General features: G+C 37.1%; 1 protein-coding gene across 9 annotated transcripts in view; it reads left to right on the top strand.

Annotated features, from left to right (window-relative positions):
• The window catches only part of STXBP4 (syntaxin binding protein 4), a 204,714-nt gene that overhangs the window by 98,122 nt on the left and 83,262 nt on the right, over window positions 1-23,330 (top strand). For all 9 annotated transcript variants that reach the window (XM_065908595.1, XM_065908592.1, XM_065908598.1 and 6 more), the window contains one exon: window positions 21,611-21,787. In XM_065908595.1, coding sequence (XP_065764667.1) covers window positions 21,611-21,787 — 177 coding nt within the window. The remainder of the gene's footprint in view (window positions 1-21,610; window positions 21,788-23,330) is intronic.

Genomic DNA, 23,330 nt, shown 5'->3' with positions numbered 1-23,330 from the left:
CATTTTTTAAAAGCATGGAAACAAACAGATAAAATTATCTTAGATATATTTTTGGTCTCATATGTCTAAAATATGGTCATTTTAGCATGAAAAAGTGCTAAAAATTCATTAGACATAATTTACATTCTTTTCTTATACTGTGTTTTTGAAGTCCAATGTTACTTTACACTTAAAGTGTATCTTAATGCGTGCACTAAATTTTCATTGGAAATAACTGCTGTGATTTTGTTTAACAGCATTTATAGTTAAAAAGTAGATTCATATACCCAAATGTTCCAAATAAAGTTAAAAAGTTTTCAGTAACTGAAATGAATACCAAAAATCTTTTTCTTTTAATATTTATGTCCATATTGGCAAAATTTTTTCATGTTTTTAGAAGATTCAATCTTTAAAGCAAAATCACTTCAAAACTACATCTTTTCAAGTATGTCACTAATTCTAATTACCATCAGTTTCAAAGGTGTATTGCATATACTGAAAGCAACTGTAAATTTATCAATATCAACTAAGCAGATGTCAAAATTTTTAAGGTTTTTGAGCCTAACCTACATATTATCAGTAATAAAATCTACATAATGATTGGTGTTAGATAATAGGTAAATCATTATTACTGACTTACATATTTGAAAATTTTCAGTATCAGTATAAATTCTTACACTGGTCTAGCTTCACAAATAAGCTTTCTCATTTCTTGGAGCTTCAAGTTTAGCTCATTCATGTACAGTGTAATATTGATAATAAAATGTAAATCACACTGCCATTTTTTGTCTTTAATTGTTAACTATTAGGCAACCAATCATTTAAGAAAATCTTCAACTGGAGTTAAAAATACAGTAAGTCTTTATTAAGCTTTTCCACAACTCAGCCAAGTAGCCCTAGCAAAGAGCAGAAGATCATTAAATTCACTGTCTTTTAAACTAGTGACGAGTCATCAAATTTGCACATATACGTTAAACAAGGTTAACAACTGTGTCCATGGTGTTTTTCGTATGGTCAACTTCAAGAACTGAGACATAAATTTTCAAAATTCTACAATGGCATGAAACAATGAAGAAAACAGTCTTGTTTGAAAATGTCAACAAATCAGAAATTTTGATCCAACATAGTTGGAGCAACTTCTATTATGATAAAAAAAAAAAAAAAAAAGCTTTTCAAACTTTTCTTCATTATCCAGCTGAAAGTCTTCATGTGACACATGTAAAGGTTAAAATGTCTATGCCATGAGTCTGAATTTTTTAGGCTGTAGATTGACAACCTTATGTGAATTTGGAAGTCCTTTAAGACAATACTTCTCTTGGGAATTCGCTGGTGATCCAGTGGTTAAGACTTGTGTCTTCACTGTGGGGACTCAAGTTTGATCCCTGGTCTGGGAAGATCCTGCAAGCTGTATAGAGCAGCCAAAAAAAGAAAAAGCGACAAGTATGGCTGAAGTATGCATTTAATATTATCTCATATCACATGGCTCATCTAAAGCTGAAGTAAAGTACTTGTAGCTTTTCTAATTTTGAATCATTTGATCGTTGATATTGTTAGAAATGTTTTGTATTCTGCGAACATGTGTGAAATAATTGAAGGTCTTTCATTTTTATAAAACATTTCTTCTATTCTGTCAAGGCCAAAATTACCATATTGATTTAGAAATGGCTTAACTCTTTTATGCAAAAAAGCCAACCAAGCTGGTCAAAATTAACAAATGTTGAGCATTTACTTCTGATTTCAAGTGACTGATTTCATTAGTTCTTACTTGACCGTTAGGAGAAAACTTTTTATTTATTTTTATTATCGGCTGCTCTGGGTCTTCATTGCAATGCTCAGGCGCTCTCTAGTTGCGGGAGCAGGGCTTCTCTTCCGTTCCTCGTGGGCGCTCATTGCCGCCTCTTCTCTGGTTGTGAAGCATGGGCTCTAAGGTGCCCAGGCTCTGTTGCTGCAGCTGGCAGCCTTGAGAGCAGACTCACTGGTTGTGGCTCCTGGCTGTAGTTACTCCCCGGCATGTGGGATCTTCCCAAACAGGGATCCAACCTATGTTCCCTGCCTTAGCTGGCAGATTCTTTTTTTTTTTTTTTTTTTTTTTTTTTTGATTTTTTTTTCCATTTATTTTTATTAGTTGGAGGCTAATTACTTTACAATACTGTAGTGGTTTTTGCCATACATTGACATGAATCAGTAATGGATTTACATGTATTCCCCATCCCGATCCCCCCTCCCACCTCCCTCTCTACCCGATCCCTCTGTGTCTTTCCAGTGCACCAGGCCCGAGCACTTGTCTCATGCATCCAACCTGGGCTGGTGATCTGTTTCACCCTTGATAATATACATGTTTCGATGCTGTTCTCTCCAAACATTCCACCCTTGCCTTCTCCCAAAGAGTTCAAAAGTTTGTTCTGTACATCTGTGTTTCTTTTTCTGTTTTGCATATAGGGTTATCATTACCATCTTTCTAAATTCCATAGGTATGCATTAGTATACTGTATTGGCCTTTATCTTTCTGGCTTATTTCACTCTGTATAGTGGGCTCCAGTTTCGTCCATCTCATTAGAACTGATTCAAATGAATTCTTTTTAATGGCTGAGTAATATTCCATGGTGTATATGTACCACAGCTTCCTTATCCGTTCATCTGCTGATGGGCATCTAGGTTGCTTCCATGTCCTGGCTTTTATAAATAGTGCTGCGATGAACATTGGGGTGCACGTGTCTCTTTCAGATCTGGTTTCCTCAGTGTGTATGCCCAGAAGTGGGATTCCTGGGTTGTATGGCAGTTCTATTTCGAGTTTTTTAAGAAATCTCCACATTGTTCTTCATAGTGGCCGTACTAGTTTGCATTCCCACCAACAGTGTAAGAGGGTTCCCTTTTCTCCACACCCTCTCCAGCATTTATTGCTTCTAGACTTTTGGATAGCACCCATCCTGACTGGCGTGTAATGGTACCTCATTGTGGTTTTGATTTGCATTTCTCTGATAATGAGTGATGCTGAGCATCTTTTCATGTGTTTGTTAGCCATCTGTATGTCTTCTTTGGAGAAATGTCTGTTCAGTTCTTTGACCCATTTTTTTGATTGGGTCATTTATTTTTCTGGAATTGAGCTTCAGGAGTTGCTTGTATATTTTTGAGATTAATCCTTTGTCTGTTTCTTCATTTGCTATTATTTTCTCCCAATCTGAGGGCTGTCTTTTCACCTTGCTTATAGTTTCCTTTGTTGTGCAAAAGCTTTTAAGTTTCATTAGGTCCCATTTGTTTATTTTTGCTTTTATTTCCAGTATTCTGGGAGGTGGGTCATAGAGGATCTTGCTGTGATTTATGTCAGAGAGTGTTTTGCCTATGTTCTCATCTAGGAGTCTTATAGTTTCTGGTCTTACATTTAGATCTTTAATCCATTTTGAGTTTATTTTTGTGTATGGTGTTAGAAAGTGTTCTAGTTTCATTCTTTTACAAGTGGTTGACCAGTTTTCCCAGCACCACTTGTTGAAGAGGTTGTCTTTTTTCCATTGTATATTCTTGCCTCCTTTGTTGAAGATAAGGTGTCCATAGGTTCGTGGATTTATCTCTGGGCTTTCTATTCTGTTCCATTGGTCTATATTTCTGTCTTTGTGCCAGTACCATACTGTCTTGATGACTGTGGCTTTGTAGTAGAGCCTGAAGTCAGGCAGGTTGATTCCTCCAGTTCCATTCTTCTTTCTCAAGATTGCTTTGGCTATTCGAGGTTTTTTGTATTTCCATACAAATTGTGAAATTATTTGTTCTAGTTCTGTGAAAAATACCGTTGGTAGCTTGATAGGGATTGCTTTATCCCAAGAATGCAAGAATTCTTTAATATCCACAAATCAATCAATGTAATACACCACATTAACAAATTGAAAGATAAAAACTATATGATTATCTCAGTAGATGCAGAGAAAGCCTTTGACAAAATTCAACATCCATTTGTGATTAAAACTCTCCAGCAAGCAGGAATAGAAGGAACATACCTCAACATAATAAAAGCTATATATGACAAACCCACAGCAAGCATTACCCTCAATGGTGAAAAATTGAAAACATTTCCCCTAAAATCAGGAACAAGACAAGGGCGCCCACTCTCACCACTACTATTCAACATAGTGTTGGAAGTGTTGGCCACAGCAATCAGAGCAGAAAAAGAAGTAAAAGGAATCCAGATAGGAAAAGAAGAAGTGAAACTCTCGCTGTTTGCAGATGACATGATCCTCTATATAGAAAACCCTAAAGACTCTACCAGAAAATTACTAGAGCTAATCAATGAATATAGTAAAGTTGCAGGATAGAAAATTAACACACAGAAATCCCTTGCATTCCTATACACTAACAATGAGAAAATAGAAAGAGAAATTAAGGAAACAATACCATTCACCATTGCAACAAAAAGAATAAAATACTTAGGAGTATATCTACCTAAAGAAAAAAAAGACCTATACATAGAAAACTATAAAACACTGATGAAAGAAATCAAAGAGGACACAAACAGATGGAGAAAAATACCGTGTTCATGGATTGGAAGAATCAATATTGTCAAAATGGCTGGCAAATTCTTAACCACTGGACCACCAGGGAAGTTCAGGAGAAAGCTGTTTAACAAGCCTATCACACATTTGCAAACAATCTCTCAATTGCTCACTTTTCATATGGTTAAAAAAAACTTTATACTACAAACAGCTTTGTAAATTGCAATTGCATTCATCATAAAATTTTCAAAATATTTTCCTCTAGTCTTTTTTTTTTTTTTTGTATTACTGGCTAATTCATCTTATTCTGCATCAGTATGTCATTTAAAAAAAATTTCTCCGTACCTACTATTTTAAGTATAAATAATTTAACTATAGTCTAATAAAAATAAGTATTTTCATTTAATTGCCCATCATGATTTATACAAGTATTATTATAACTCATGCTGTCTACATAAAATATTCAGATAAGAACACTATTGTGTAAAAAAAATTTTGAAATTGTTTAATTCATTGACAGTCACCAGATTAGTTGTTTATGTATACAACTCAACTGCTTCACATGCCTGACACAAGCACTACAATTCAACACTAATGTCTTAAATGATACAATGATAAAAGTGCAATATAATTCTACCAAAATAATAAATTTTTGTGTAATGGAAAAATATTTTATGCTTATTAAGCTTTAAACTTAAATGCAAACTGATGAAAATTAAATGAAAAGTTCAGTTCTACAGTCAACTCAGCTATATTTCAAGGGCTCAATAGCCACATATAGGTGGTGACCACCACATTGGACAGGGCAGATCCATAACTCTGCATCCTTCCTATTCAAAGGGTAGTCAAGGACCAGCAGGGTCGGAACACTTGAAACTTAGAAATCCAAGGTCTCAAGTCTTACCCCAGACCTACTGAAACAATCTGCATTTAACAAGTCCTCAGGTGATCTGTAATGTACCTTAAAACTTGAGAAGTGCCTGTCCAAATGACAAGCAATGGAGGATTTAATCAGGTAGTGGGCATAGAGTTATACCAAGTATACCAGAGCCATCTGTGTGAGAGATACCATGAGGGTAAAGTCATCCAGACTTAACAGGGATAGCATGTGCAGTAATAATCAGAAAAAGCAATCAAGGCTTTGTAATTTGGTGATTGAGAGTCTGTAATAATGCAATTTACAAAACAGGAGAAATGAGATTGAGAGTTAAAATGTTTTAATTTGTAGTATAGATTAATGCATATTCTCTAGTTTTAGCAAAAATAACTTAAAACATATATATGTGTGTGTCTGTATATACAAACACATGTTCTCATACTGAGAGAGCTATTCATTTCAGAAACATGCACTTGCAATAAAAATATGTGACCCAAAATCAACAGTAAAAGTTTCCAGTTTTTTATTTAATTGACCTTGTATACCATTCATCTTCTCTTAAGTATGTGAAATGTTATTATTCTGTTTAAGGGGATTTCTGACTTACTGTTAATGAAAGAGTTTCTGTGTTTTAGAAAATACTACTCCACTTTTATAAAGATTAATGTCTTTTTTCACAATGAGCATGTCTTTAATAATTATAAATAGAAAGTAATTTTTATTAACTCTTTTGTTAAAAACTTTTAAAAACCAGAAATTTAAATTGTATAAAATTTGGCAAAGTTTCTTCCCATCTTTTAAGTATCCTTTTGAAGATCTTAATGTGAAACCAGTACAGTACTAATAATTTCACCATATACAACCTTTAAATACATAAGTAACCTAACTGTTAAAATAACAGAAGATTGATTTTCTATTTATTTTACAATTCTGGTTTTCAGTTAATTCCAAAGGGAAAGAAAACACCGTTTGATAACCTTTGCTTACTTAAAACTTTTGCTTGAATTATTGTGAGACTTGATTCTAAAAGTGGAGTAATCTCCCTTTTTTAATTTACAATAGCTATTTAAATTATAGAAATTAATTTACCTTTATTTAGTGTAATAGCCCAAGAAAAAAGCATTGAAGAACTGAACACAGGAAGACAGCTAGAATGGGGAAAAGGGAGAGCAAGGGAAGAGAGAAATAAAAGAATGAAAGAACATGCTGTGAAAGGATCCTTTTCCACTGGAAGAATCAGGCACCTTTGTATTTTTTTCAACCAGGGATGGCTACCAGAATACTGTTTTGTAAAGAACTGTTCATAGTATTCACCAAAATCGAAGTATATTTTATGAGTTTTCATGCCTTACAGAATAATCCAACCTTACTGTTTAAAATCATGAACACAATTTCCCATGAAATTATGTGTACTGCTTGTTATTTTTTCTTCAAGTTCTAACAACTTTTAACAGGCATGGGCCATTTTTCTAGCAACTTCTTTTGATGAAGAGCTTTCTAAAACTTAGTCTCACACAAGTTGTTTTTAAAGTTTCTTTCAGCATACTGTTATGACCTGGGGCAGCAATGAATTGGTGAACAGTCCAAAGCCAAAATATTTAGCTTGTCTAAACCAGTCCTTGCCCTAAAGAAACAGAGGAAATTGTTCATTTGGCAACTTCTCCAAGTTCAGATAAGCCCGGTTGTAGTTGACCTCACCTGTGCAAAGATTGGGTGGAACATCTGAGGAGGGTGTGAAGTCCTGAGGCTGAAACCTGAGGTTAGGTCTGCACAGGACTCTCTGTGGGCAGTTGCACATGACCTTAGATACAGTTGGAACAGCTGGTGTCTGAGCTGCTTGGTTTATGGGTTAAGCAGCAATTAAATATATCTCTTCAAGGAACAACAATATATGATTACTAAAGAATATTCACATTTTCATACTTGGGAGATTTGTTAATTTTGTACATTTATTAAAGTAACATTAAAGCCTCTAACTTTTAGAATTGATGTGAGTTCTTATACCCTTTTTATTCTTCTCTAGTGATCTGAACTTTTTACTAATAGATATTCCAAGATGTCAATCTCATCTTTAGAGGGAAAAAAGAAGAAAACTACATATATTTGTCACTTTTTTTCTATTCTGAAAGGGAATTGTAATAAAATGTTCCTGTATTCCCATTTCAAATGGTCACCTGTATCCTCAGAATGTCAACCTATATTTTCTATCAAGGATCCCTCCTGCTACTCTTATATAGTCTCAGCCACCTCCGTCCACACCCCATCTCTTAACACCTAGCAACCACTGATCAGTTCTCTATAACTTTGTCTTTCCAAGCATGTTACATAAATGTTATCATGTAGTATGTAACTGTTGAGGATTGGCTTTTTTCACTCAACATAATTCCCCTGGGTCCCATATAGGTTGTTTTCTGTATCAGTTGTTTCTTTTTATTCCTGAATGAATATAAAACTGGTGAAATCTGATTAAGGTTGGTGAATTGTATCAATGAAATTTCCTGACTCTGATGTTCTACTGTTTTAATGCAAGATATCACCATTGGACACGACTGAGTTAAAAGTACAGGAAACCTCTCTATTGTATTTCTTACAACTATATGTAATCTGCAGTGACCTTAAAATTATTTTTAATAAGCAAATAAAACAAGCAAAAAAGCATCCTCTTTGAGAAAAGAAATTATAAATCTCCGACAATGATAGCCCAGATAAGCATGATGGTGAGATCACTCACCTAGAGCCAGACATCCTGGAATGTGAAGTCAAGTGGGCCTTAGGAAGCATCACTACGAACAAAGGTAGTGGAAGTGATGGAATTCCAGCTGAGCTATTTCAAATCCTAGAAGATGATGCTATGAAAGTGTTGCACTCAATATGCCAGCAAATTTGGAAAATTCAGCAGTGGCCAAGGACTATAAAAAGTCAGTTTTCTTTACAGTTCCAAAGAAGGGCAATGCAAAAGAATGTTCAAACTACCACACAATTGCACTCATCTCACACACTAGGTACTAAGTTCAGTCCAGTTCAGTCGCTCAGTCGTGCCTGACTCTTTGCAACCCCATGAATCGCAGCGTTCCAGGCCTCCCTGTCCATCACAAACTCCTGGAGTTTACTCAGACTCATGACCGTTGAGTCGGTAATGCCATCCACCATCTCATCCTCTGTCGTCCCCTTCTCCTCCTGCCCCCAATCCCTCCCAGCATCAGGGTCTTTTCCAATGAGTCAACTCTTCGCATCAGGTGGCCAAAGTATTGGAGTTTCAGCTTCAGCATCAGTCCTTCCAGTGAACACCCAGGACTGATCTCCTTTAGGGTGGATTAGTTGGATCTCCTTGCAGTCCAAGGGACTCTCAAGAGTCTTCTCCAACACCACAGTTCAAAAGCATCAATTTTTCGGTGCTCAACTTTCTTCACAGTCCAACTCTCACATCCACACATGACCACTGGACAAACCATAGCCTTTGTTGGCAAAGTAATGTCTCTGCTTTTTAATATGCTTTCTAGGTTGGTCATAACTTTCCTTCCAAGGAGTAAGTTTCTTTTAATTTCATGGCTGAAGTCACCATCTGCACTGATTTTGGAGCCCCAAAAAATGAAGTCTGACACTGTTTCCAGTGTTTGCCCATCTATTTCCCATGAGGTGATGGGACCAGATGCCATGATCTTAGTTTTCTGAATGTTAAGCTTTAAGCCAACTTTTTCACTCTCCTCTTTCACTTTCATCAAGAGGCTTTTTAGTTCCTCCTCACTCTCTGCCATAAGGGCAAAAGTACACACACACTAGCAAAGTAGTGCTCAAAATTATCCGAGCCAGGCTTCAACTGTACGTGAACCGTGAACTTCCAGATGCTCAAGCTGAATTTAGAAAAGGCAGAGGACTCTTTAGAAAAGGCAGAGATCAAATTGCCAACATCCGTTGGATGATAGAAAAAGCAAGAGAGTTCCAGAAAAACATCTACTGCTTTATTGGCTATGCTAAAACCTTTGACTCTATAGATCACAGCAAACGGTGGAAAATTCTGAAAGAGATGGGAATACCAGACCACCTGACCTGCCTCCTGAGAAACCTGTATACAGGTCAGGAAGCAACAGTTAGAACTGGACATGTAACAACAGACTGTTCCAAATAGGAATAGGAGTACTTCAAGGCTGTATACTGTCACCATGCTTATGTAACTTACAAACAGAGCACATCATGCAAAATGCCAGGCTGGATGAAGCACAAGCTGGAATCAAGATTGCTGGGAGAAATATCAGTAACCTCACATAGGCAGATGATACCACCCTAATGGCAGAAAGTGAAGAGGAACTAAAGAGCCTCTTGATGAAAGTAAAAGAGAACAGAAAAGCTAGCTTAAAATTCAACATTCAAAAAACTTAAGATCATGGCATCTGGTTCTAACACTTCATGGCAAATAGATGGGGAAGCAATGGAAAAAGTGACAGACTTTCTTTTCTTGGGCCCCAAAATCAGTGCAAATGGTGACTGCAACCATGAAATTAAAAGATGTTTGCTCCTTGGATGAAAAGCTATGTCAAACCTAGACAGCATATTAAAAAGCAGAGACATTACTTTGCCAACAAAGGTCCATCTTGTCAAAGCTGTGGTCTTCCCAGTAGTCATGTGTGGATGTGAGAGTTGGACTATCAAGAAAGCTGAGCACTGAAAAATTGATGCTTTTGAACCGTGTGTTGGAGAAGACTCTTGAGAGTCCCTTGGACTGCAAGGAGATCCGCCAGTCAATCCTAAAGGAAATCAGTCCTGAATATTCATTGGGTGGACTGATGTTGAAGCTGAAAGTCCAATACTTTGGCCACCTGATGGGAAGAACTGACTGATTGGAAAAGACTCTGATGCTGGGAAAGATTGAAGGCGGGAGGAGAATGGGATGACAAGAGAATGAGATGCTTCGATGGCATCAGAGACTTGATGGACATGAGTTTTAGCAAGCTCCAGGAGCTGTTGATGAACAGGGAAGCCGGGTGTACTGCAGTCCATGGGGTCACAAAGAGTCAGACACAACTGAGCAACTGAACTGACAATGATAGCAATCTGAGTGGAAAAACATTAAATAAACTTTGAATTTATTTTTCAACTTTAATTCTCTTAATGAGAATCAAAAAATGACCTGTGTCCAGTGTTAGAGTTTCCCCAAGAAACTGCCTAAGTTAAAGACAGCTTGCTTGGAAAAGAAACACAAAAACAGCCCAGTTGGCATTACTGTTTGCAGACATCAGCCATAGTTAGTGATTCACTGAAGGTGAATATAGCATTTTTTTTTTATTTATTTTTATTAGTTGGAAGCTAATTACTTTACAATATTGTAGTGGTTTTTGCTATACATTGACTCCTGGGCATACACACCGAGGAAACCAGAATTGAAAGAGACACGTGCATCCCAATGTTCATCGCAGCACTGTTTATAATAGCCAGGACATGGAAGCAACCTAGATGCCCATCAGCAGACAAATGGATAAGAAAGCTGTGGTACATATACACAATGGAATATTACTCAGCCATTAAAAAGAATACATTTGAATCAGTTCTAATGAGATGGATGAAACTGGAGCCCATTATACAGAGTGAAGTAAGCCAGAAAGATAAACACCAATACAGTATACTAACGCATGTATATGGAATTTAGAAAGATGGTAATGAATATAGCATTTTAAACAAGCTTTAAACAAAGGTGTATATTCCAAATACCCAGATAGTTGTTTCTTTATAATGTAGAAAAGTTCTTAGTATTTTAAGAAATCTGAGAGAAAGTTTACTACCCTATAGATACTGTAGAATCATTTTAATTGTGTTAAATTAAACTCCCAGAATTTTCAGTGTTAAGAGAAATGTGGGAGGGAAGTGCTGTTGTTCATAGAAACCTTTCAGTTCAATTTGATTACAGTATTTTCTATATCAGTTGGCTTAATCAGAACTGGTGTTAGGATTCTGGTTTCTGTACCATGAGTCAGTCACCTTTTTCCTGGCTATTCAGGGACCACACTCACCATTCTTTCCTCAGTCTTTTTACACATGCCTGCAGTAACTTATAAGGGCCACTTGGCGAGGGAAATGTTTAAGCTTCTTTTATTTAATTCTCATTTTGTGTGAATGTAGTGTGAAAGCTAGACATAATCTCTTCAAGGAGCTCTCAATCTAGTATGAAAAATGAAAAACAGAGCAAAATCATCACTCTCTAGAAAGCCCTTCAGAATAAGTGCCCTAGAGGTGGTGAGTTGTCAGAGGCATGATTGTACACCAAAGTAGGTATGCTGCCTATAATTTTCCTTATTTAACCAAAAACAATCATTTACAAATCTGTAACATTCCATAAGTCAGTTGCTAAGAGAGCACCTTTCCAGGGCATATTTCAAACATCTAGGCAGATGCCAAACATTTTATGTTTCTTAACACAAAGTGAGAGCAATATATGTTAACTTGGCTGACAAACTAGTAAATTTTACTCAAGGAGGAAGTAGTGATAAGGCAGTTGATACCATAAAACTCCTATCTTGGCAGTTTAACATGTGAGAAACACTTTCGTTACTCTTAACTTTGTTATGGGACTCATGACACTGTGTTAAATGATTTATTCACAAACTATTTTAGAATTAAAAGTAAGATTTCTCTAGTCCTGCCTAACCCTACATAAATAAATCACCCTATTTGAAAATATTGTATGTACTTTGATTCATTGTCATTCATGTTAGATATACCAAAAATTGTCTAAGACCATGAGTTTCAAATTAAATTGTGAATTGCATCACAGTTCTCCATATCCAAGGCAGCTGGTTTCCTGATATATTTCTTGTGACCATATATGCACCTTATATTTCCTTTGCATCCCCTTCCCACTCTTGCTTTTTCTTCTTCACTTCTGTTCTTAATAACTGTTTCCCAGTTTTCCCACATCATTTTGTAAGATCTCCACATTGTAGGTATTAACCTTATTTCTATCAAATCTGTGGCTAAAACTAGAAAATTAATTTTTATAAAACTAGAAAATATGCATTAATTTATACTATGAATTAAAACATTTAACTCTCAATCTCATTTCACTTGTTTTCCTCTAGATACAAACTGTGTCTTTCTAATTTTTTTTAAACATAAAGTTTTTAAACATAGGTGGTTATGTGTTGTCAAGTCTCTTTTTCTTTGTGAGTTCTCCATTTTCTTTTAACTTTAAAAATTTTCAGTTCAGTCGCTCAGTCGTGTCCGACTTTTTGTGACCCCATGGACTACAGCACGCCAGGCCCCCCTGTCCATCACCAACTCCTGGAGTTTACCCAGACTCATGTCCATTGAGTCAGTGATGCCATCTAACCATGTCATCCTCTGTTGTCCCCTTCTCCTCCTGCCCCCAATCCCTCCCAGCATCAGGGTCTTTTCAAATGAGTCAGTTCTTTGCATCAGGTAGCCAAAGTATTGGAGTTTCAGCTTCAATATCAATCCTTCCAATGAACACCCAGGACTGATCTTTAGGATGGACTGGTTGGATCTCCTTGCAATCCAAGGGACTATCAAGAGTCTTGTCCAACACCATGGTTCAAAAGCATCAATTCTTTGGGGCTCAGCTTTCTTTGTAGTCCAACTCTCACATCCATACATGACTACTTAAAAATTTTTTTTCTAGCAATTTTGGATACCTATTTGCTAGTTTTCTTCCTATTTCTGTTCTATTTCTTTCCTATTTCTTTGTTTAGCTCATCTAAGAAATTACTCTGTGTTGTATAGGATATGAGATGAGGATCTACGCTTTATACTTTATTTTCCAAATAGCTTTTTGCTGCACCGTTTATTTTTATGTAGTATGCCCACTACCATGGGGCATCCCTGGTGGCTCAGTGGTAAAGAATCTGCCTGTGATGCAGGAGACTCAGGTTCCACCCCTGGGTCAGGAAGATCCCCTGGAGAAGGAAATGGCAACTCACTCCAGTATTCTTGCCTGGAGAATCCCATGGATGGAGAAGCCTGGCGAGTTACAGTGCATTGAGTCACAAAGAGTCGGACACAACTGAGCAACTAATACTTTCCCTGTCCACTACCATAAATTAAATTCTCATATAATCTAGGGGTCAGTTTGGGGCTATCTAATTTTTCCAGTAGCTTTGTCAATAAATACTGGGTGGATGAATGTTTTATCTAACTCTCCTTTGGCTAGTAGCAATTTTTAAATTTTATATATACCTCACATTCTTGGACCATGTCCCACCTTATTTGTTTGTGTTTTGTTTTTCCTTCTTACTGTTGTTGTTTTTTCAGTATTTGCTTATCAGTTCTCACTGGCTTTTTTCTTCTAAATGAATTTAAGAATGTTGCTTATTATTTAGATCTTACTATGTGCTGTGCTGTGCTTAGTCGCTCAGTGGTATCTGACTCTTTGTGACCCTTAGGACTGTAGCCTGCCAGGTTCCTTTGTCCATAGGGATTCTCCAAGCAAGAATACTGGATTGGGTTGCCATGCCCTCCTCCATCATATCTTCCCAACCCAGGGATGGAACTCAGGTCTCCTGTGTTACAGGCAGTCTCTTTCGTGTCTGAGCCACCAGGGAAGACTATGAATACTGGAGTGGGGAGCCTACCCCTTCTCCAGGGGATCTCCCTGACCCAGGAATTGAACCAGGGTCTCCTGCATTGCAGGCGGAGTCTTTACCCACTGAGCTACCCAGGAATCCAGATCTTACTATAGCTAGATTCAAATTTGGAATTCTTGGTCAGGTTCCATCAAAACAAACAAAATTTGATAAAATTTTGGTCCTAACTGAATTCTCTAAAGGTTAATTTGGAAGGAATACATTTCTATTCTTAAACCCCAAACTTCAGATGAATTTTAAACATTTGACAACTGGAAAAGTAGCCTCTGAGTGATACTAGGTTTCACTGAACAGGATTTAAATTCTGATTATTAAAGAAATTTCCAATACTATAAATGTCTTCCTTTGGTACACTTGTAACCAGGATTGGAGAAGTAGGATAGTAGTTTTCTTTTATGTCAAATCTCACTAAACCAGAAAATACATGTTCAGGGTTAAGTATATTGTCAAAACAGTATTTTAACTAATTAATATTTATATTGTGAACAAAGTTCACAGGGTAAAATTTATTAGATAGATGTACTTGTGTGTCTGTCTTTGATTAGGGACTTCTGTTTATAGACAGAGATTAAACATTGTTTCTTTGATTTTCTTTGATGTTCAGAGGCAGAATTCAATTTTGCACCTTTTGGAGGATGAGGCATCTGCAGGTAAAGAAGTTGACAGCTCTTGGGAGGGTTAATTAGAGCTAATTATAATTTGATTGACCTGCTTTTTCTCCAGAAAGCTTAACCAAGTCTTCTTTGCAAAGTGAGGATTTTTCTTTTTCATACAAACTAAATAAAATCATATTTGTTGGGCTTACAAATATCTATCATTTTTCACGCTTACAAAGGAGTTTCACCACATGAATCATGGAATCAAGGATTTGGATAGGATTGGACAGGACTTTCTAGATTATATAGTCCTTGAGAGCATGTATTCATTATATTAACTTATGATGGAAAATTATAAATTTTAGGGAAATATAAACTTAGTGTACATAATTTTTAAATCTATTTAATGAGAAACCAAGAAATAAAATTGTCAAGCACACTAAAGTGTAACTATCTGTCCTTTTCTGACCTTGGTATTCATTCCACATGGTTTAGATGTAATTTCATTTACTCGATAAATACTATAAAAGGGTTTTGTTTTAATTCCTGTATAAAGAGAGCATGCTGAAATGATTTGCTTTTCATTATGTGCTATTTTTCATAGCATGACTTATGGTTGTTATTGTAATTATTTAAATGAAATACAATTCTACTAATATTGCTGTAAAATTGAAACCTTCTTACGAAAGCTTCATACCTAATAAAATTCTATAAGGCAATTATTTATGAAAAGCAAAATAGTTATTTTCACTATTTGTCACCTCAATTACATGCCATATTTATGTTGAATAGAGGACCTGTTAATATTAAATAGGGTTTTACTCTCAGACAACTTGTGCTCTACTTTCGTCAGTCAAGACCTTTTGACATTAGGAAGTTTGGGAGTAAAATATTATTTTTGTGACAGTTTAACAGAGCAGTAGAAAATGCTAAGTAGCCTGTGGAGTAATTACAGACAACAGATATCGTTAAGGATAAAAGGAGGGGAGGACTTCCCTGGTGGCTCAGAAGTAAAGAATCTGCCTGCCAATGCAGCAGACACGGGTTTGATCCCTGCCCCAGGAAGTTTCACATGCCATGGAGCAGTGAAGCCTGCGTGCCACAGCTGCTGAGCCTGTGCCCTGGAGCCCAGGAGCCACAGCTGAAGCCTACGCGCCCTGGAGCCCATGCTCCGCACCAGGAGGACCCACTGCAGCGAGGAGAACCCATGTGCCACAGCGGGGGGGGGCGGGTAGCCCACTCTTGCCGCAACTAGAGAAAAACCCACTCCACAACTGAGACCATTTTAAGCTTAAGTGGTCTGGAAAGATGAGAAAAGATAAAATCTAAAGTAGATTTTGGAGAATAGATGGCAGCTGGATGAAGGAAAAAAAGGAAAAATATATTCACCTAGTGGAAGGAATAATGTGCTCAAAAGTATCTTGGAGGTGAGAGAGTTTAGTCTGGGAAATTGGTAAGTGAATGCACTTGGATATGTTAATCTATAAGAGAGTCAGTGTGCTAAAACTGGAAAGACTGATTTGGAACAAATAGTGGAGAACCTTGACGTGTAGAGATTGAGAATATATTTATCATGTACCATGTACTTAGCAACATTTTATCTAGGTTTGTTTCCTAGGCAATATTTCAGGAAAATTGATCCTTCAGAAGTATGCAGAGTACATTATAGTGAAGAACAGAGTATGCAGTATGCACCTATGTGTGAGGTGTTAAAGACGTGAATTAAGGGATGGTGCAAACACATCACCAGTGAAGAATTCACAGTGCCTGATAACTGGTTAGGTATGGAGGTGGAAGAGAGGGATGGATGTACACCCAGAGAAGGCGAAAGGAAAGGAAAGAACATACATTGGAGACTTACATAAAGTTCTGTGAATTCATTTTCTCCTCCAAGAATGTCATGATTAAGGGATGAGTTGTAGATTCCTTTTGTGAACCACTAGCAAATTATTTGAGATCATCCCTTAAGAGGAACATTAAGCATATTTTAATAAAATCAATACCTAAGTTAAGGAAACTAAATATAGCTTGCTTTTAAACATTTTTCCTTCAACATCCCTCTTCCTGCAGTAACCCTTAGTCTTTTTCACAGGCTGTAATGGGACCAAGACCAAGAAGGGTTTTCCAATGAGTGGATGTAGGAAGCTGATAAGAGAAGTATTCTTTTGGGCTTGGTAGCATAAGTTATATTACACTAAAACATATATCTCTTGGAGGCCTCCTTTTTCTCCTGTCAGCAATTGACATTGTGAAAGATTTACTGATTAGCTTAAAAATTACAGAACTTCTCAGTTTAGTGATGTGAATGTGCTACCTCATTACAAATGAGCAACTGCAGTTAGCACTTTTTCCTTCTACTTTGGGGAGCCGTTAAAACTCACAACTAGAGAAGGGAAGGTTTTACATAACTGTTGTTAACATTAAAAAAGCCATGTGCACGTTTTACTTCCAAAGAACTACTTGAGTACCTCAGTCATTTCATCTAGTCTAGCTCTCTCATCACATTGGTGATTTTGTGTCTATTTGAAAACAATGAAGAGGAACAGGGAAAAAGTGTACCAAGAGCTGTAGTTCTTTAATCCTATTGTGAGAGTTGTTTTGAGCTTATAAAGTGGATGCTGTTATTTACCCTTATACAAATGAAAAAACTGAGGCTTGGAGAATTACAGAGCCAGAAAATGAAAAAAAAAGACAAAACACATGTATCTAAGATTCTGAAGTATATCTAATGCCCATTTTTTAAATTCAATATCATGTCAATGAAACAGTGGCAGATTTTATTTTTGGGGGCTCCAAAATCACTGTGGACAGTGATTCCAGCTACAGAATTAAAAGATGCTTGCTCCTTGGAAGAAAAGCTATGACAAACCCAGCCTGCATATGAAAAGGCAGAGACATCACTTGGCTGACAAAGGTCCGTTTATTCAGCCCTTTGTCTCAACACAGTCACATAGCGAAATTCTTGTAGCCTACAAAGATTTTCATTAGTGTGAAGTATATTTTCAAAGAAGAATTTGGTTTGATTTTCCCTGAAGGTTCACTGTGAAATTCTGAGGTGGAAAATCCTGATTTAACAACCAGAGAGTGAGTTGAAGTCATTTTTTCAATGTCACTAAAAAAATGTTAAGTCAGAGATATGCCTTCATAATTTAGGATTCCCTTTTAGTGCATTTCTTTGTACTGCCTAGTATTAATATGCATAATGCTTTTGTTGATTTTTCTGATTTGCTACTACATCTTTGTTGTTCAGTTGCTAAGTTGTATCTGACTCTTGGTGACCCCTTGGACTGCAGTACGCCAGGCTTCCCTGTCCTTCACCATCTCCCAAAATTGTCCTTTGAGTCCATGATGCCATCCAACCATCTCATCCTCTGTCACCCCCTTCTCCTGCCCTTAGTCTTTCCCAGCATCAGGATCTTTTCCAGTGAGCTGACTCTTTGCATCAGGTGGCTAAAGTATTGAAGCTTCAGCTTCAGCATCAGTCCTTCCAAAGAATATTCAGGGTTGATTTCCTCTAGGATTGACAGATTTGATCTCCTTGCTGTCCAAGGGACTCTCAAGAGTCTTCTCCAGCACCACAGTTCGAGTGCATCGATTCTTTGGCGCTCAGTCTTCTTTATGGTCCAGCTCTCACATCTGTACATGACTACTGGAAAAACCATAGCTTTGACTATATGGTCATTTGTTGGCAAAGTGATGTCTCTGCTTTTTCATACGCTGTCTAGGTTTGTCATAGCTTTTCTTCCCAGGAACAAGCATCTTTTAATTTTGTGGCTGTACTCACCGTCCACAGTGATTTTGGAGCCAAAGAAAGTCAGACCTGTCAGTTTCCACTTTTTCCCCCATCTATTTGCCATGAAGTGATGTGACTGGGTGCCAGGATCTTAAGTTTTTTGAATGCTGAGTTTTAAGCCAGCTTTTTCACTCTCCTCTTTCACGTTTATCAAGAGACTCTAGTTCCTCTGCTTTCTGCCATTAGAGTGGTATCACTTGCATATCCGAGGTGGTTGATATTTCTCCCAGCAATCTTGATTCCAGCTTGTGAGTCTTTCAGCCTGGCATTTCTCATGATGTACTCTGTATATAAGTTAATAAGCAGGGTGACAATATATAGCCTTGACGTATTCCTTTCCCAGTTTTGAGCCAGTCCATTATTCCATGTTTGGTTCTAACTGTTGCTTCTTGCTCTGCATACAGGTTTCTCAGGAGACAAGTAAGGTGGTCTGGTGTTCCCATTTCTTTAAGAATTTTCCACAGATTGTTATGATCCACACAATCGAAGGCTTTAGTGTAGTCAGTGAAGAAGTAGATGCTTGTTTGGAATTCCCTTGCTATTTAATGATCCAACATTTTCTAACTTTTAAACTAAATTAATCTGTACCTAACACAGAGTAAATCAGTGAACTGGCTGCCACATTTCCCCTGATTGGATTTCAGACTCATGGTGAGGTACTAGGAAAATTCTGACTCAATTATTACTGACATAGGAGTCTTTACAGTTATTAGAAAACAGCCCAGGAGGAAAAGAAAAAATGGATTTATGTGATCCTGTATTGCTAAATGTGGCACACTGCTGCTATCTTTTCTTTACTGCTTTCTCTAAAAGTCATCATTTCAGTGCACTAATCTTTTAAACAGCCATTCAGCGGGAATTGGGCTAGAACTTTGCTAAGGGGTCACATTTACCAGCCTGACAGTTATACATTTACAAAAGAAATGGCATGAATTTATTCAGCATCAAAACCTCTGCATCTTTTACCACCCGACTGCATTTCACACCGTATTACCATCAGTGCACTATAATGGCTATATAAATTCCATTCAGATTCTTCATTTAATTAACTAGCGTTCTTTGAACAAAAATAAAAGTGCTGTTTTTATAGAGGAATAAAGGCTGCATGAAGCAAATGTGAAGGAGACAAATCATCGAATTAGTTATTCTTCATTGCTGCTATGGTGAATTCTCTGCCCCTCCCTTTCTCTCCAGTGACAGTATTATTTTTTCCTAGCCTGGTTGAATGGAAAATGGGGAATGGTGTAGCAGCCTCAAATGTGTTTGAGTGTGTTGTAATGGCCACATCCTAAGCTCATGCAGGGCTGGGCACTGATGACATTGTCACCTACACGCCATTTGGTTTTTTAGCATATTCTGTAGCCAAGACTGTGGACTTTGTAACTAAACGGCCTGGGTTCAAATCCCAGCTCTGCCACTTACTAAGTTTGTGATTCTGAGCAAACTACTTAACTTCCCAGTTTCCTGCCTATTAAATGAGGATAAAAATGGACATAGCTCTCACAGCACTAGGTAGATTATTTGAGGTGATCTATCCAAAACATTTAGAGCCCTGTTGACACATAGTAGGCTGTTACCTGCTATTCGTGCAGTCTTTGGTGAAGGTGATCCAGCTGTGACACGTAACCCTTGATCGCCTGGGCTGAACTGACTGATGTGTTAGTTAGATAGGTGTCCTTTTACCACTTCTCTGCCCAGATCCCTCCAGTCGCTTTCCCTCTGGCCGTGAGTAAAACTAAAGTCCTTACAGCGGCCTACCAAGGCCCTCAAGATCCGCCACTCCACGCCGGCACCATCACTGCCCAGACACTGGGCCCGCTGTACCCCCATGTCTGCACCCCCTTCTTCCTGTCCTCTCCTGTCTCCTGCAGCCACCCGGCTTCCTTGCTGTTCCCTGAAGATGCAGGCACAGTGCTGTCCCAGTTCCTCTGCACAGGCTGCTCTCTCTGCCCAGAAAGCCCTTCTTTCAGAAGTCTGCACCGCTCCATCCTTTCTGCTGTCCCCTGATTAAAGTCTTCTCAGTGAGACCTCCATTGATTATCTCTAGCTTGCCCTCTCCCCAAACTAGATTATAAGTATTGGGGGACAAAAGGAGGACTTTGTACTGTGTTAGGTGCTCCCTCTTCAGTACCTGAGACAGAAGCTCACACACAGTAAGTACTTAATAGCTACTGAATGTGTGAATGGAAAAGTGACCCTTAAATATGTCCTGCAGTAAAAACATTTCTAACCCTCCCCTAGGCTCAAACAAAACCAAGTGTCCTGTAAAAGCTCCCAGAAAATTAAAATAGCCATAGTTGAATATTAGCCACGGCAATTGGAGCAGAAAGTTCCATTGCAGAGAAAAACAATTTCTGCATCAAGTTTAAAAAAAAAAAAAAAAAAGAAAGAAATGGTTTACATTATAGAAAGTGCAATATTAAATTATATTGCTGTCCTGGGAACTGTTATTGAGCCAGCACCAAGGCACATTTTTGAGAGTGCAAGTACTTTGGACCACACCATCCACTTCCTAAGGTGAAAAATACAGCTAATGTATAGTTTTGTTTTCATTTTTGTCATCTAGTGATGGAGTAAAATGGTGAAAAGAGCATTAATGTTGGAGTCAGGTAAAGCTGAGTTTGAATTCTGGCACTCTTATCTGCCCTTGCATAGGTTATATTACCTCTCTGAGCCTCTGTTGATTATGTATAAAATGGTTTTTAGTAATGCCTTTCCTTCAGTGTTGTTCTAAATGTGGTGAGCATTGCATCCTATAGAAATGGCTGTATATTTTGCTACTGAATTCTGCCTTTTGGCTTAAGTCAAACTGGGGAGGTAGCTCTTAGACTGATGTCTAGGAATAAGATTTGGCTCCTGGGGCTTGAACCACCGAGAAGCCCTTAACACTATAAATCTCTCAGTAGGATCTGATGGAGCTGCAAAAACCTTCATAGAACATGAGCCCTACCACCTACTTGACTTTTGTAGAAATCTGCTCTTTTTATCTTTTGAGCCAATTTTTATTCTCTTTTCCACTTTCAATTCTCTTCTGCTTCTCTTATTTTCAAAATTTTCTCCTAAATGTGTGAAGTTGGAGAGTCCATACTGAAAGTTATCCAAGAAATCAAGGAAAAGTAAGGTCACACATGACCTTAATTAAATAACATGAATATTAGTTTTCAAATTGAGATGTGAAAAATATAAGTATATTGATTCATTTTTTGAATTATAACTTCCAGAAGGAAGAAAATATTTTGTTTAAACCGCTACTACTTTTACATTCTTTTCTTCAGTGACATTATTTTTTAAATATTTAGGAAACCAAAGCTGTGGTTGAAGAAACAAGAGCCCTGCGAAGTCGGCTTCATCTTGCCGAAGCTGCACAGAGACAGGCCCACGGAATGGAAATGGATTATGAGGAAGTGATCCGTCTGTTAGAGGCTGAGATTACAGAGCTGAAGGCTCAGCTTGCTGATTATTCTGACCAAAATAAAGTAAGCAAAACAGTTCTCTTTTCTAGTTACCATGGTTTCCTTGCCGTAGCCATGTATCCTGTTTTCTTTTTTTTTTTTTCATCTGCACTTCTAAACTAGGTCAGTGTTTGTCTCTGTTATTCAGTGATAGGATGATGTTGCGTGGTGGGGGTAATGTGAAGGTTATGAGCCTCCCTTTATCCAGATAGCTTTGGGATGGGAAAACATGTGCCCCAAATTTATTTGGGTCACTGGTCAACGTTGTACAACTCAGTCTTTAAGTCCCATTACGTTGGTTTCCTCCTTTTTCCCTAAACTTGCTCATTTGTCTTTTAATTGTGTTTTACTCTTTGTTTAGAGCACTTGAGGAAGTGTGAAAGTTAAATAATTTTTTGCCAAAGGCCCAAGTTAATTAAGAGAAAGAAACTTGAGTTTGAATTTAGCAGGCTTCAATTTCAGTAGCAAAATACTGAATGCTTTTCAGAAGGCAGTATGACCTTTCTTTTAATGTGAATTTTTTTATTATGTGACTTTGTAAAACATTATACATACTATATTCATTGAATGGTCTTCAAAAACTGTAATAGACATATATACTTTTTTTTTCACTGAAATAAGGTAGAAAATTAAATAAATTGAAACCTTTATTTTATAACTTCTAGAATTTATTTCTAACCATAATAAGTGTTTATGTCTCTAATCCAGTCATCTTTCAAGAGAACATAAAACAAGTTTGAAAAATATACAGTTATTTATTTAAACATAAAAGAGTTAAGTACTTTAAATATACCAAGTGGAAATGAAACTAGTTTTAGAAAAGCAAGATATAGAAGAAAATCTGAAATTTTCTTTGGTTATCTAAGAGATACATTTTTCACATCTGCCATTTAAACGAGTTCCAAAAGAAGGCTGATGTTCCTGTCACCCATTGATAATACCATAAGGCCAATGGGGAGCAATACTTTAGATGGCAGAAATACTAAGGAATGTTGCATATATTTATTATTCTTGACCCAGTGTTTATGTTCTGAAATTAGAGATATATGCTTATTTCATGTGAGTAACTTAACATGATTCTGAAAATATTGGAATTGTCAAAACATTAAAAGTACTTTTTAAATAATAACTTATTGGAGGTTCTAGCAGGGGAGCACAGCTACTCATATACCCTTGACCGAAGACCGGTCCTCCTGTATTGGGGATGATCGTCCTCTTCGACCGAGCGCGCAGCTTCGGGAGGGACGCACATTAACTTGATTTATTTTTGGAGTCATAATCAAGTCTTTAAAAATACTTTCTTTTTAAATAATATAACATTTAAGGAATTTATATGAATTTATTCATTTTTTTCAAGCGTAGGTTACTTGCTATTCTCTATTTCAGCTCCTAGCTGAAAAACATTTTTGTCCTAAGTTTTGTGGTAATATAATTAATTCAGTTCTCTTTTTTAGCATAATGGTGTCTCATGCCATTCAGAGGAACAAAATTTTGTTAAGAGAACAAAATCCTAAACTAAGCCGTTAGCCCATGTCTGAAAATAATCTTTTTTTCTTTCCCAAAGAGA

Source organism: Muntiacus reevesi, chromosome 18 (genome assembly GCF_963930625.1).
Source record: "Muntiacus reevesi chromosome 18, mMunRee1.1, whole genome shotgun sequence".
Lineage (NCBI taxonomy): Eukaryota > Metazoa > Chordata > Mammalia > Artiodactyla > Cervidae > Muntiacus > Muntiacus reevesi.
This window is presented reverse-complemented; position numbering and strand designations above follow the sequence as displayed.